Source organism: Callorhinchus milii, unplaced genomic scaffold (genome assembly GCF_018977255.1).
Source record: "Callorhinchus milii isolate IMCB2004 unplaced genomic scaffold, IMCB_Cmil_1.0 Scaffold19, whole genome shotgun sequence".
NCBI classification, from domain to species: domain Eukaryota; kingdom Metazoa; phylum Chordata; class Chondrichthyes; order Chimaeriformes; family Callorhinchidae; genus Callorhinchus; species Callorhinchus milii.
In genome coordinates, this window is record NW_024704760.1 from 3440703 (window position 1) to 3455246 (window position 14544).

Genomic DNA, 14544 nt, shown 5'->3' on the forward strand with positions numbered 1-14544 from the left:
TATATTGTGTTTTATAATTATTCTTCTGCTGAGTTTAATGAGCAATCATACCTCTGTATTTTTCTTTATCAGTTGGTGACCCAGATCCCACTAGTGTTTCTCCTGAATACAGTACCTTCAGCAGTAAGTACACTGATATATCTAACCTGTTAAGATGTATTTTTATAGAAAGGTTTCCACTGCTTTGAATGAGAGTTTAATTTTTTTTTGTTCACTCCTGTGTACAGGTTATCCAGGTTCTACTGGTAAGCATAATGCTGTTGCTTAATGAAGTATCATCAGCTTGCACTGGGTTGGAGTGCAAAATAAGATGTTAGATTGTTTAGGACAACACTTTTCAGAGGCAAGGATCATGTGAAAAGCACGAAAAGGAAATTCTAGATCATTCTGATCCCACAACCGATTGCCTCTGTCATTGGCTTCCATGCTGATGCCATTGGTTCATCACCGATCATCACCAGCATCCTCATAAAAGTAGTATTTGTCACCCATGTGAAAGAATAAATGTTGTGACCGAATTTTGTGCATATATTTAGTGTAATTTACTTCTTGTTTAGGTATGCAGCATACCTAAACAAGAAGCAAAATTGCACTATAGGTATGCACCTGTGAGAGAAGTTTGGGGAGGGGAGAAGCAGATGGATCAAAGTGTCAAGTAATTCTTTCTGGGAATTTATCAGTTGCATGTAATTAGACAGCCACTAATATTTGTGTGATCATCGAATTTTATGTTGTTCAATTGCAGCATCAAAACAAAAGTTAAACGTGGGTTTGGGTAAGTAAAGCTATCTGCTTTATTTTGTAGCTTGGCAAAAATATGTATTAACGGGTTTCAAGATTATATTAATCAAATTAATTTTTTTTAACAAATTGTACTTTCCAAATACACAGGCTACTTACTCTGTATTATTTTTTAGCCAACTTGATGTTGTAAAGATGTGCACTTATCTAATTTCACCGTATTTCATTATGTAGCTAGATATTATTTGCCAAGAGACTCCCAAATTGTACGAGATTTCCTTGTTTAAAATGAGTGTTACAATAATCCTTGTACTGTGCAATATTCTGGATCCAAAAGCTTTGCATGTATGATGTTTCCAATATACATTGGTGCAAATGATACAATTAATTACTTATGAGAATGCCTTTCTGCAGCAACAAAGCTGCACTTTATGCACATAATTGTGATTGCGAACTGATGATATATTTCTTTTATTTAGGAATGTTCTTTGGCTTTGCAGCTTTTGTCTGTATCATTGCGGCAATAGTATACTGGTTTTACTTTAAATAAATGAAGGATAGGCAAACAACTGCTCCTCATCCGGTTGTGTGTATACCATACAAGTAATATTTTTGGTGGAAGATCGAACTGAAATATTTTTCAACTACATCTTGAAATTTTTGCAATGCAAGTTTGTACTTTTCGCCAATTATGATGGGATTATGCAGGTGCTTTTTGAGAATATCCACATATTTATTGTAATTACAGCAGCTGAATTGAAATCAAAGTTTTTTTTAAATGTAATGTAGGTTTTCAATTTGCAACCAGTTACAGTGTGGATTGTATTTAATTAAGGCCTGTTGCCCATAAAATACAGAGGCAATCCACTTTACAGTATATTCTGTGAAGCGCTTTGAGACGTGTCAAGACATAATAAGGTGCGATATCAAATGCACGGATTATTATTATTTGAACACTACATAGTTATGAAGGAATCACTCTTGAGTTCAGTATGTAATAAGTTTATGTCATTTTTTTGCACAAGTTCTCTGTAAGGATGTGAGTTCGCTCAAAGTGCTGATTGATATGCATTTTAAGATGTATGACTATATTGAATAACTTGTGAGGTCCGATATTGGAATATTCCTCTTTTTAAAAAAAAATGCAGACCAATAAGCTTCAGAGAAGTCATAATGTCAAAGCTTCTGTTCGGCTTATTCCAGGTTTTTACCTTAATTTCTTTTAGTTATCCAGTCGCATTCTAAATGCTTAAATATCTATGAATTTACAAATAGAATTCTGTTGGAATGCAGTGATTTGGGTCCATCAAGTCCGATGCAGCATTATAAACAGATTGTTTTATTGTGGCCACAGGTTAGCATTTCTTGGCCATCAGTGATATTGTGCAGGAAGCGAGCAAGTGCTCTCCTCAGCATTTCTGTCAGTTTCTATGAGGCCTTCTGTCTCCAGAATGATATGCTGCAACGTGCTATAACCTTGTCCTGAGAGAGTATTTTAAATCAAATTTGCTGTGAACAATGTTTCTGGCCTGCGGATGATCAGATTGATGTAAATCTCTTTGCTTTAAAGGGGAATAATAAAGAAACGTTCAAGTGTATTTATAGCTTCTTTAATTTTTTTCATTTTATTTCAATTTGATCTCTCACCACACTAGACTCCACAGGCTTGGCTCCATGACTCAGAGGATCAAGTTCAGGGTCCTCGTCCTCACTTTTAAATCTCCAAGATCTTGCCCCATCCGATTTCTGTAACCTTCTCAAACCCTCTCCGCCTCCGTTCAGCAGACAATGGCCTGCTTCACGTCCACACCCAGACCGCCCTGAGCTGATGGGCTTTCAGCATTTCCGCTCCACCCTCCGAAACTCCATCCTGGAGTCCCTTTGCCTCACCCCTTCCTCACAAAAATAACAAATTGTGTTTATGTAGCACCTTTCGTGTCGGGTGGACTTCCCCAACGTGTTACTGCAGCCCTGTCCCATAGGATCGATTAACAATAACACCTGCATTTGATATAACGCCTTATAACTTCGTTGAGATATCTCAAACTGCTTCACAGAATGTGAAGTGCATTGACTGTGTATCTTGTGGGCGAAATCGGCAGCCAATTGCGCACCGCAGCGTCCCACAAACAGTCGCGGGTTGAGTGATCAATTTTTTTTGGGGGGGGGGTGATTATCACCCCCTGGAAAATGATCCGCCAATCGACTAACACCCGGGTTCCTAGTAACTTCTCGGTAAACTAGAGGCGTGCGGAGCAATGCGCAAACGGCTGCCGCATTTCGCCCACAAAATATGCAGTCAGTTCGCCCCAACAGCGTGTCCCGCGAAGCGCTTCTGAGCCGTCTCGGACGACCCGCTGTGTATCAAATGCGAGGATTATTGTGGCAACAGCCACAATAATAATAATTATTATTATTACAATTGCCTATAATTATTAGAAATAATAGCCGTTCAATTTGGTTCAATGATATTGAACCTCCTTATAATTATGATAATTGTGAGTAAAACTTATTACGGACAATCGCAATGAACGGCCCCCGGGGAATCGAACCCCCCACCGTGACGACCCCCCCCCCCCCCCACACACAGGCGACTTCGCCAGACGAGCGCTCTTGACCGCTGAGCTACAGGATCCGGTGTGTGTGCGCGTGCGCGCGCGGTTTTCCCCCCCCCCCCCCCTCCCCTCTAAGAACCACGTGACGGGTCGACTGAGGTGACGAGCGGAAAAAGGAGCGCGCGTGCGCAGCAGGGCTTTGGTGCGGGCGGGGGTGGGGCGTGGCGTTCCCGCGCGTGCGCACCCCCTGCGGGCGGTCGCGAGCGGCGGGCGGGCGGGCGAGCGCGCGCGCGCACGCACGACGGTTGGGCGCTGCCTCCTGAGGCGGTTTGTTTACGGCTCTCAGCGGAGGAGGAGGAGGAGGAGCGGCGGCGACGGCGACGCACATTTTGTCTGGTTTCGGTTTTTTTTTCTCTCCCCCACCGACAAGCGAGAGGCCGCCGCTCGAGGAGACGCGGAGCCTGAGGAGAGAGAGAGAGAGAGAGAGGAGAGAGAGAAGCATCGGGAGCGGCCGCTCGGAGACTGCAAGGCCCCGGGCGGGTGGGCGGGTGGTGGGGAGGGAGAGCGGGAGATGGAGGGCGGTGCGGCCACGAGGCTGTCGGGTGATCTGCTGCTCACGGCGGCTCTGCTGCTGCTGCAGAGCGGGGCCGGTGTCATCCTGGTCAGCGGTAAGGAGACAGCGGCTGCTCACTCACTCACTCACACACACACACACACACTCAAATACACTCACTCACTCACACACACACACACACTCAAATACACTCACTCACACACACACACACACTCAAATACACTCACTCACACACACACTCAAATACACTCACTCACTCACACACACACACACACTCAAATACACTCACTCACTCACACTCACTCACACACACTCAAATACACTCACTCACACACACACACACACACTCAAATACACTCACTCACACACACACACTCAAATACACTCACACACACACACTCAAATACACTCACTCACTCACACACACTCAAATACATTCACTCACACACACACTCAAATACACACACACACACACTCAAATACACTCACTCACACACACACACAAATACACACACACCCTCACACACACACACAAATACACTCACTCACACACACACTCAAATACACTCACTCACTCACTCACACACACACTCAAATACACTCACTCACACACACACACACTCAAATACACTCACTCACACACACACACTCACTCACACACACACACACTCACATACACTCACACACACACACTCAAATACACTCACTCACTCACACACACACTCAAATACACTCACACACACACACTCAAATACACTCACACACACACTCAAATACACTCACTCACACACACACACACTCAAATACACTCACACACACACACTCAAATACACTCACACACACACTCACTCACACACACACACTCAAATACACACACACCCTCACACACACCCCCCCCCCCCCACACACACACACACTCAAATACACTCACTCACACACACACGCACTCAAATACACACACTCTAACGCACTCAAATACACTCACACACACACGCACTCAAATACACACACTCTAACGCACTCAAATACACTCACACACACACGCACTCAAATACACACACTCAAACACACTCACACACACTCTTAAACACGCACTCGCTCATTTATGAACGCACGAGCGCACTCACTCACACACACACACACACACACTCAAATGCACTCACGCACCACACGCACACACACTTTCTAACACACACACACACACACTCATAAACACTCGAGACACTTTCAAACACACTCATTCTCACTCACTCACTCACCCACACGTTTTCTCTCTCTCTCTCTCTGTCTGTTCAACATCAGTTTTTTTAACTCGCTGTGTGCTGTTAGTTTCTTAATCCTCAATGACAATCCTTGCATTTGATAGAGAGCCTTATCACAACAGCAACCTGCGTTTATACAGCGCTCCTCACACAGGGCGGTGACCCAGAGCGCTTGGCAGTGGTGGAGCGCGATTCCGAGGAGGAGGGAGGCGACCGTAAGCACAAGCAAAAGTTAGGGCTGAAGTCTTATGCGTAAATCCGGGAAAGCTCTACTGTGACTGGAAGAATCGTGTTGAAATATGGTTGAAGCTATAATTTGTTTTAAAAAGGCGAATGTGGTGAACCCCCAAGATTGAACGATGGATTTCCAGATATTGATCTTACTCAGACCTCATTTCCTGTGGGTACGAGAATTCGTTACAGGTGTAACGAAGGTTTCAGCTTGGCTGAAGGAAAATCCCCATTGATCACTTGCCAGGCTGATTCATCATGGACAGCGTTTGTGACCGTTTGTGAAGGTAACTGATAAGTATCTTATCTTTTTCCTCTAAGTTTTCAGCTCTGTTGACACCTGTTCTGCAGAAAACGGCAGATGTTTATGTACAGTTCCATTTTCTGCAATACCACTATTTTGAGTGAGATTCTGTCACAGTGAGTTTGGGGAGGTTGTTCAGCCATAGCTGAACCTTGATCATCTCTAATTGTTTTCCCACATTAATTGCTCGGGGAGGGGGGGGTCCAATTCCACCATCTGTTGATCTGCTGGAGATGTCTGCCAACCAGCTTCCACTGTTACTACTAATGATATCTGAGTCTCTGTTGGAGAGGTTGGTGTATTTCATTACGTCTTCAGTCTTCATCCTTTAGCTAGAAAATGCTGGCTCAATGCTCAGTCAATAATTGTATAACATAGCATAACATAGGAGCAGGAGTACGCCATTCGGCCCTTCGAGCCTGCCCCGCCATTGAATCATGGCTGATCTTCTAATCTAACTCCAGCTAATAACCTGACCCTGCCTTATCCCCATTTCCCTTAAACTCTTTTGCAGTAAGAAATCTATCTGTCTCAGTCTTGAATATGTTCAAGGACTGAGCGTCACCAGCCCTTTGGGTAATGAATTCCATACATTCACCACCCTTTTGAGTGAAGAAGTTCTTCCTCAACTCAGTGCGAAAGGGCTGCCTCTGATTTTAAGGTTGTGACCCCTGGTTTTAGTTTCTCCAACCGGGGGACACAATCTCCCACTATCTACTCTCATGGCCTTTGATGATCTTATAGGTTTCTATAAGATCCCCTCTAATTCTTCTATATTCTAGAGAATATAGGCCCAAATTGGTCAGCCCTTCCTCGTAACTCATCCCCTTCATCCCTGGCACTAACCCAGTAAATCTACGCTGCACCCCCTCCAAGGCAAGTACATCCTTCTTTAAATAAGGAAACCAAAACTGCACACAGTATTCCAGGTGTGGTCTTACCAGGACCCTATACAGTTGCAGCAAGACTTCCCTACTCTTATACTCTAATCCTTTCATAATGAATGCTAACATACTGTTCGCCTTCCTAATTGCTGCTGCACCTGCAGACTAACTTTCTGTGATTGGTGTACAAGGACACCCAAGTCCCTCTGGACACTAACACATTCCAATCTCTCCCCTTCTAAAAAAATAACCTGCCCTTCTGTTTTTTCTACCTATGTGGATGACTTTGCACTTCCCTACATTATATTTCATCTGCCACCTATCTGTCCAATCACCTAACCTTGGGCCGAATGGCCTATTCCTGCTCCTATAAGTTATGCTATGTTATACAATTATTGACTGAGCATTGAGCCAGCATTTTCTAGCTAAAGGATGAAGACTGAAGATTTACGATCTTGCAATCCATGAGGACTGTTCCAGAACCCAAGGAATTTTGGAAGATCAGACATAAGGCCGCCACTATCTCATAAGCTCCTCTTTTAAAGCCCTGGGATGCAAGCCATCCGGACCAGAGGATTTGTCACTTTTTAGTGCTAACAGTTTCCCTAGCACCAATTCTCTACGAATGAAAATTTCCCTAAGTTGCTCCTTGTCCTTATCCCTTTGGTGCATCTCTATTGTTGGCAGACTTGTGCCTTCTAGGGTGAAGACAGATGCAAAGTACCCATTTAGGGACTCTGCCATGTTCTTATCCACCATTACAACTTCTCCCGTCTCTGACTGAAGTGGACCTATATTTACCCACACTGGCCTATTCCTCTTAATATATTTGTAAAAACTTTTACAATCATAGATTTAATGTTCCTAGCTAGCTTACCCTCATACTCTTTTTTCTCGCTCTTAATGAGTTTTTTAGTTTTTTTTAGTTTAAACATAAGAGCGTAATTCCTATCTTCATAAGTACGCACCTCCATGAGTGTGGAAATGGTATTTTAACACACCCAAAGGCTTATTTGAGACTAGACTTCAGAACTTGTCACGACTAATTGGAATTTTGAAAGTTGTATGGTTATTTTTATTTTGCTTTGAATTGAATTGCACTGAAATCTCATTTTTTGTTTCCTATTTTCTATGAAGCAAACAGCTGTGGTGCGCCGCCAGATCTTTTGAATGGATATTATAAAACAACATCTGTTGTTTTTGGAGGCATAGTTACATATTATTGTAATGAAGGGTGAGTATTCACCCCTGGTCCTCACTACTCTGCTGCAGAAAAAGCTCCTTACACGATGAGCGTCACTGGTCCCTGCAATTTCATGGGTTTATTACAGTTCAGGGTGTTGATCAGAAAACGTGGCTCAAAAAGGTTAAATTGGAAGAGGAACAGAATTAAGCTCAAGATCTTAACTTGGTTTCTGTTATAAAGGTTGGTCAGATTTGGAGTCCTGTAGCGAAGTGGTTAGTGCACTCAGCTCGTAAGTGAGAGGACTCAGGTTTGATTCCCGGGTGGGGCAAAATGTTGGGCAAGTTTCCTTACTCCACATGTCTTCGTTTACCTCGCAGTAAGTAGGAGCCTGGTTGTCAGTCGATTGGCCTTAGCCTTTAAGCTGCTTACCTCTCTGCAAGCCAATCAGAAGGTGTGGTAGGTGAGGGGGTTAAGAGTGGAACAACAAGACTGCTCCTTTGGGTGTAATACAGGTCTCGTATAGTAAACTTAAAAATATAACTTTGCCTGCTTCCTAAGAGGCAACTATTATAGCTTTGATTTCTCTTAAATACCTTCTCCTTTTCTTTAGATACAATTTGGTTGGTAAAGATACCCAAAATTGTATAGCACATGGTTGGGATGGCAGAACCCCAGTCTGTGATGGTGAGTTATGTTTCCATATTCCTTGCAGCAGCTGAAATGTTTTTTCATACCAAACGAACAACGTTTAATGAATTTATACATCTGGAATGTTTGTTTCATTTGATTTCCATAAATATTTCTGATATAACAGCACAGGAATATTTGATATAGTTCCTTAATCATTATCAAACTGGTTTATGGAATGTGGAAATTGAATTCTAACTTCCAACTGGAGATCAGTCATTGCTGAATTATTTTCCCCCAGCTGTGACGTGTGATGATCTTCCACCAATTGAAAATGGAAAAACTCCACCACTACTTCAAGAGAACTGGGAATATGAAAATGCAGCAACGTTTACATGTAATCCTACATATACATTGATTGGTGAAAGAACAATTTATTGCCGGGCGAATGGTACATGGAGTGATATTCCTCCAAAATGCAAAGGTACTGATTATAGGATTGGAAATAGCCATTTCTGCTGACGTTGGGAAGTTCAAAATATACATGTTACTTTATGAAATTCTGCTCTCAAACAGCTGGTCATCTAACCATATGTGAGATGCTCTAAATATGAAGGATTTTCTTTTCATTTCCATTGTAGTCATCATTTTAATTTGCCTATTTCTGAGTATTCTGAGTAAATGTGGTGTCCTGTAGCTCAGTGGTTAGAGCACTCGCTTTGCAAGCGAGAGACCTGAGTTCAATTCCCGGCAGAGGGCGAAACCTTGGGCAAGTTTCCTTACTCCACACAGAGCCTAATAATAATCCCTCCAAAACCAAAAACAATAATAAATTGGTCATTTTCAATCTAAGATTGTTTGTGGGACATTGCTGTGCGCAATTGGCTGCCGCGTTCGCCCACAAATATACAGTCAATTCACTTTACAGTGTGTTCTGTGAAGCGCTTTGGGACGTCCTCCCGAAGTGAAAAGCGCTGAATCAAATGCAAGGATTATTATTATTATTAAATCAGAATAATCCTTCTAATATTGAGAAGCAACAGTGTTAGAGTAGCAATTGTTGGTTTATTGATGTTTATTGTTAATGGAGCTTCTTACTGTAATTGGATATGTCCAATTGGTGAATTTACTTACAATATTTTCCTTCAATTTGAACTTTTATAATTTTTATTCTAATCCTGAAACCAGCTTGTCCTTGGCTCAAAACAAATTAATGCACTACTCTGTTGACAGTTGTTGAATGTTTTCGTCCCGATCCTCCAATCACAAATGGAAGAATAATAGCAGGACTTGGACCCAAGTACAAGTATCGTGAGACGATTATCTACCAATGCAATGAAGGTTTTCGAATGGTTGGCAAAGATAGCATTGAATGTGGAGAAAATAGTATGTTTCCAAAAGCACCTCTCTGCATTTCAGGTAACCTACCTTTTCTTTAATGTAAAGATTTAAGCAAACTTGACCTAAATATTTTAACCCTCCAATAGAATCATCTCAAATTGTTTTAAAAGCTTTTATTTTTGCAGCCTGTTTAGATGAGATGTATTCAATGAGTTTGCAGACATTCATGTTATTCCGGTGGCATTTCCTGGCAATTTGTCATCTGACCCTTTTTGGAATGTGCCACTTTACTGACTCCCAGTGAGTTTCCTCTGTCTCCAGAATAACAAATCTTCCCACTGGATTGAGATATCAATGGCAAGCTATGCGGTTTTAGCTGGTTAGACTCCAGCAGTTACCCCAACGCACACTCTGGGGGTTCCCCCAAGCCTTGGCTCTTGCTAAACCCCGCCTAATACTTTCTGGATTAGTAACAGTTAGTAAATAAGTTGTACGTTATACCCAACTACGAAATAGCTGCACTCCACACCATTGATAGGAATAGGGTGGGTCAGAGAGAGAGAGAAAAATTCCTCTGGATTGAGGAGTTTTATCAAATGGTCTACCTAAAAATTGTCATTGTAATGGCGTCAGACAGTGTAGTTAATGCACGTTTTAACTGCTGCTCTAAAAGTTGTCATCTCTGCTTTATCCATTTTACTTCGTAAAATTAAGTTTACTCCTTTAGAATGAAAACAGTTTCACGGATACCAGGATTTATTCTGTTGAATATTTTGGATTCTGATCAAAACATCTCAATGTTTTAAATATTGATTACTGGTTTGATTACTGTAGAAGGTTCTTAATATTGCTTTAATTACAATGAAAAGCAGTGAGTTCTTTGTGATATTCAAGCTATTCACGGAATTTTCATTTCCAGATGAAGCCTCCACTGTTATGCCCACCACAAGTAAGTAACATTCCTATTAATCTACTAAATTGTAAGTTTGTAATAACCAACAGAGTCTAGTCTTTCATTCCCACCCTACCTCCGCGACCTCCTAACCCTCTACCTATCTCTCCGCTCAGTCGGCTCCGGCCTGCTCCACGTCCCCCGACCCATCTGCCCCACTATTGGCGGGAGAGCCTTCAGCCACTCTACCCCCAACTTCTGGAATTCCATCCACCAATCACTCCGCCTCATCCCCTTTTTAGCCTCCTTCAAGTCCCACCTCAAGACCCTCCTCTTCGACCATGCCGTCGGTCACCCCCCTTCCCCTCCCTTCTCCCTCTCTGATCCCAGCTCGGGTCTGAAATGCTGTATTCTGTACAGCACTTTGGGACGTCCTCCCATTGTTGTTGTTGAAGTAATTAGGTTGTACAACATTAGAGTGCAAAATAGACAGTTTAGATTGTTTAAGAGTGTAATATAATAATAATCCTTGCATTTGATATAGCGCTTTTCACGTCGGGAGGACGTCCCAAAGCGCTTCACAGAACACACTGTAAAGTGAATTGACTGTATACCTGTGGGAGAACGCGGCAGCCAATTGCGCACAGCAATGACCCACAAACAGTCGTAGATTGAAAATGACCAATTTATTATTGTTTTTGGTACAGAGCATAGGATATGCACTCGCTTACCAGGTATTGGGGCTCACAGACACTATATATAGTATATATAGTGTATATAGTATATATTATATATAACATATATACATACACACACACGTACCCTAACCCCTGATGCTCTTATTGCTGTGTGTTCACTCCGATTAGCGTGTGCTCACTCCCATTGGCATGTAGGCTCACTCCCACTGGAGTGATGAAGCGCTATATCAAACATAAGTATTATTATACTTATTTTTATTATTAATACTACATAGGAGGACCGGCTGAACCACCAGTCACTGTTCCTGGTCGAGCACCAACTGATCAGAAGCCCTCTCCTACAAGTGGTTAGTTAATGTGTGATGCCTCAATGAAAATGTAATTGCCACGGTATGTGGGAATCTGCTACAGACTGTTATTAGCCAAGGGGTAGTTTCTGGTGACATCTATAATTTGGAGTAGCAATTTGATATTTTTCTTGAATTTTCTTTTTGTTTTCAAACTCCACATCCATGCATTGACCTATCTTGCCTTCTCTCACCTCTGCAACATTGCCCAGCTCCGCCACTACCTCTCTCCTCAGGCCGCTGAGGAACTCATCCACGCATTCATCACATCCAGGCTCGATTACACGAACTCCCTGCTTGTCCAGTGCCTTGGGACGTCCTCCCGACATAAAAGGAGTTATACCCATGTAATTTTGTTGTTGCTGTCAGTCTTCCCAACGCTTTCTCCACCCCCCCCCCCCCCCCCCACAAACTGCAGATATTCAAAACTCTGCAGCTCGTGTCCTCTCCCACACCAGGCTCCGTGAACCCATCACTCCCATCCTTGCTCAACTCCACTGGCTCCCCATCCCCCAGAGAATCAAGTTCAAAATCTTTCATGACATTTTTCAGTTGCATGTAATCAGCCAACCATTAATGTTTGCTTGATCGACTAATCTTATGTTGTTTGATTACAGCACCAAAGAAAGATATAGGTCTCATTCTTGGTAAGTAAAGCTCACTTTTTTTCTTGTAGATTAGGAATAAATGTGCATGAATGCAATTTAGGATTGCAATAATTGATCATATTTTCTAAATACAGAAGCTACTGGTACGTCAGTTTTAGCCCATATGTTGATGTAAAGGTGTGGATTGATCTAATGTAACAACACTTTATTATGCAGCTGAGTGTTTTTTTTTGTTGTTTACCAAGAGAAGCCCTATTTGTATTAGGAAAGGATGCTTGTCTGTAATTTCTCTTGATTTTCTGGACATTTTACAAGTTGACATATACTATTCGGCTGCACACATTGTTCCCTGAAAGACTTGAGGCTTTGATTCAGGCAATATTCAGGCATTAAAGTGTAAGCTTTTGCTGCACGTGTGGATATTTGAAAGAGTTCTGGGTTGGAAGGGACTTCTTTGGGAACATTGATTTAGGATGTCATCCTTCACACCCTGGTTCTGAATTCTTAAGAATGGTGATAGGTTTCCGCTTGTATCATGCACCAGCTGACCAGAAACAACATAAAGAAATTGTATTTGTTTAGCGCCTTTCACACCTGGAAAATGTCCCAAGGTCAATCAGGGATTTGGACCCGAGCAGGGGGTTGGGATTAGGAGGGGTGGAGATTAGGAGTAAGAGGGTGACCGAAAGCACGGTTGAAGAGGAGACACGTCTTGAAGGAGGCAAGGGAGGGAGCGAGCCTTGAAGGAACTGTGGGATGGACCTCCAAACTGGGGGCAAAGAGGCTGAAGGTCCGACCGCCGATTGTGGGGCGGGCAGGTCAGGGGACGTGGAGCAGGCCGAGGCTGGAGGAACAAAGCATATCACATACTTTTAAAGTGAAGATAAGAGAGAGTTTGATGTGTGGAGAGAAATCCTTGTTTGCAGAGAATCTATAATAAGTCACTGCACTTGTTGGATTAATACAAAGGGATTTTCAATTGATCAATACAATTGGTAGCACAGTTGTTGATGAGTCAATAGTTGTAGGTTCAACCCCCCCCAAATTTAGGATTTGTGCTCCAGGTCTGGGCTGATAATCTAGTGTGATACTGGGAGAGCTGCATTGTTGCAGGTATTGTCCTTTTCCTTTTGGATGAGATATTAAATTGAGGTTTCCTGTAAGTTCAGGTAAATTATCCATAAAATCTGTACTTGCGCATATTGTGACTATATCATTGAACTAATTACATCATCATTTTTTTCTTTAAGGTTTGGTCCTTGGTCTTGGTGCTGCTTCCTTTGTTGGCTTTGGAATAGCTTACTGGTTTCTTTCCAAAAAAAAGAGAGGGTAAGATTTATTTTTGCATCGGTTTCCATACCCTTATTACTTTCTGACTTGAATGATTTCTCAACTTTGCATTCCATAACCCAATGTTTCTACCTTTTTGACCCATTACGTTTTAACCCGACCTAAATTATGTGTCGAAAAACAGCTCAGACTCAACTACCTATCATATGGGTTGTGATCTTCATGCTGTTCAAGAACGCTCCTTATTTAATTTAGATTTTTCCAGTCAACAGAGTTCATCTTGATTTTTACCCAGAGTGAGAAATCACTTCTTTCCTAGTCACGAGGTTCTCAACCCTTCTATCCTCCTAGATTTCACCATATCTACAGAATAAGATTCTTCAATTAAAAGTGGTTTCAATTCCGTTTTCTAGATCCATCCTGAAAGTAATTCTCCTTGATGTCTTTTGCCAAGTGTGACCGCACCAGTGAAATTTATATTGAGCTTCAATTGTATCCTCGATTATTCATTGGCCAAAGCTCACAAAAAGGATCAAGGGATGGGAATGTGCATGGTCACATCCCACCACTTTACATTATATCCTCAGATGTCTCAGCAACATAAGGGGTTATATCAAATGCAAACATTATTAATAATATATGGGGTGTAGATATCTATTGTGATTTCTTTTGCTGGTAAACTTACCCTGTTGGTTACGGAGTTGGGTAAGCATGTTTCCCCACTGACTGCTACTTTCACAAACTAAATGTGTGTTGCTTTGTTACTGCCTGTGCATTAATCTTTCACCATAGTCAATTTTATGTAGATTATAACATCTACAAAAATCTTTTACTGTTTTATTTTATACTATTCCACTGTAATTGAACTTTCATCATGATTATCGCGTGTTGTTACCTTTTTAGAAATTCTGAGACAGCCGAGAAAGTTCCCATGAGTTCTCCACCCAAGGATGTCCAAGCTGAGCCTTTTAGTGATGAACTCAGGGAAGTCCACTGAGCATTGC

General features: G+C 42.1%; 1 protein-coding gene and 1 long non-coding RNA gene across 2 annotated transcripts in view; both read left to right on the top strand.

Moving 5' to 3' along the window:
- The first annotated feature begins 31 nt into the window (after nucleotides 1-31).
- On the top strand, nucleotides 32-1361 carry LOC121850432. Its single transcript, XR_006085596.1, has 4 exons — nucleotides 32-123; nucleotides 228-245; nucleotides 746-775; nucleotides 1221-1361. It is a non-coding gene; the product is annotated as an uncharacterized LOC121850432 (long non-coding RNA).
- Nucleotides 1362-3567: 2206 nt separating this feature from the next.
- LOC103182519 overlaps nucleotides 3568-14544 on the top strand; it is a 32566-nt gene continuing 21589 nt past the window's right edge. Inside the window, exons 1-11 of the mRNA XM_042342251.1 lie at nucleotides 3568-3964; nucleotides 5462-5650; nucleotides 7689-7785; nucleotides 8348-8421; nucleotides 8666-8848; nucleotides 9598-9783; nucleotides 10625-10654; nucleotides 11571-11642; nucleotides 12260-12289; nucleotides 13501-13579; nucleotides 14444-14531. Of these exons, the coding sequence (XP_042198185.1) occupies nucleotides 3868-3964; nucleotides 5462-5650; nucleotides 7689-7785; nucleotides 8348-8421; nucleotides 8666-8848; nucleotides 9598-9783; nucleotides 10625-10654; nucleotides 11571-11642; nucleotides 12260-12289; nucleotides 13501-13579; nucleotides 14444-14531 (1125 nt within the window). The 5' untranslated portion in view covers nucleotides 3568-3867. The remainder of the gene's footprint in view (nucleotides 3965-5461; nucleotides 5651-7688; nucleotides 7786-8347; nucleotides 8422-8665; nucleotides 8849-9597; nucleotides 9784-10624; nucleotides 10655-11570; nucleotides 11643-12259; nucleotides 12290-13500; nucleotides 13580-14443; nucleotides 14532-14544) is intronic.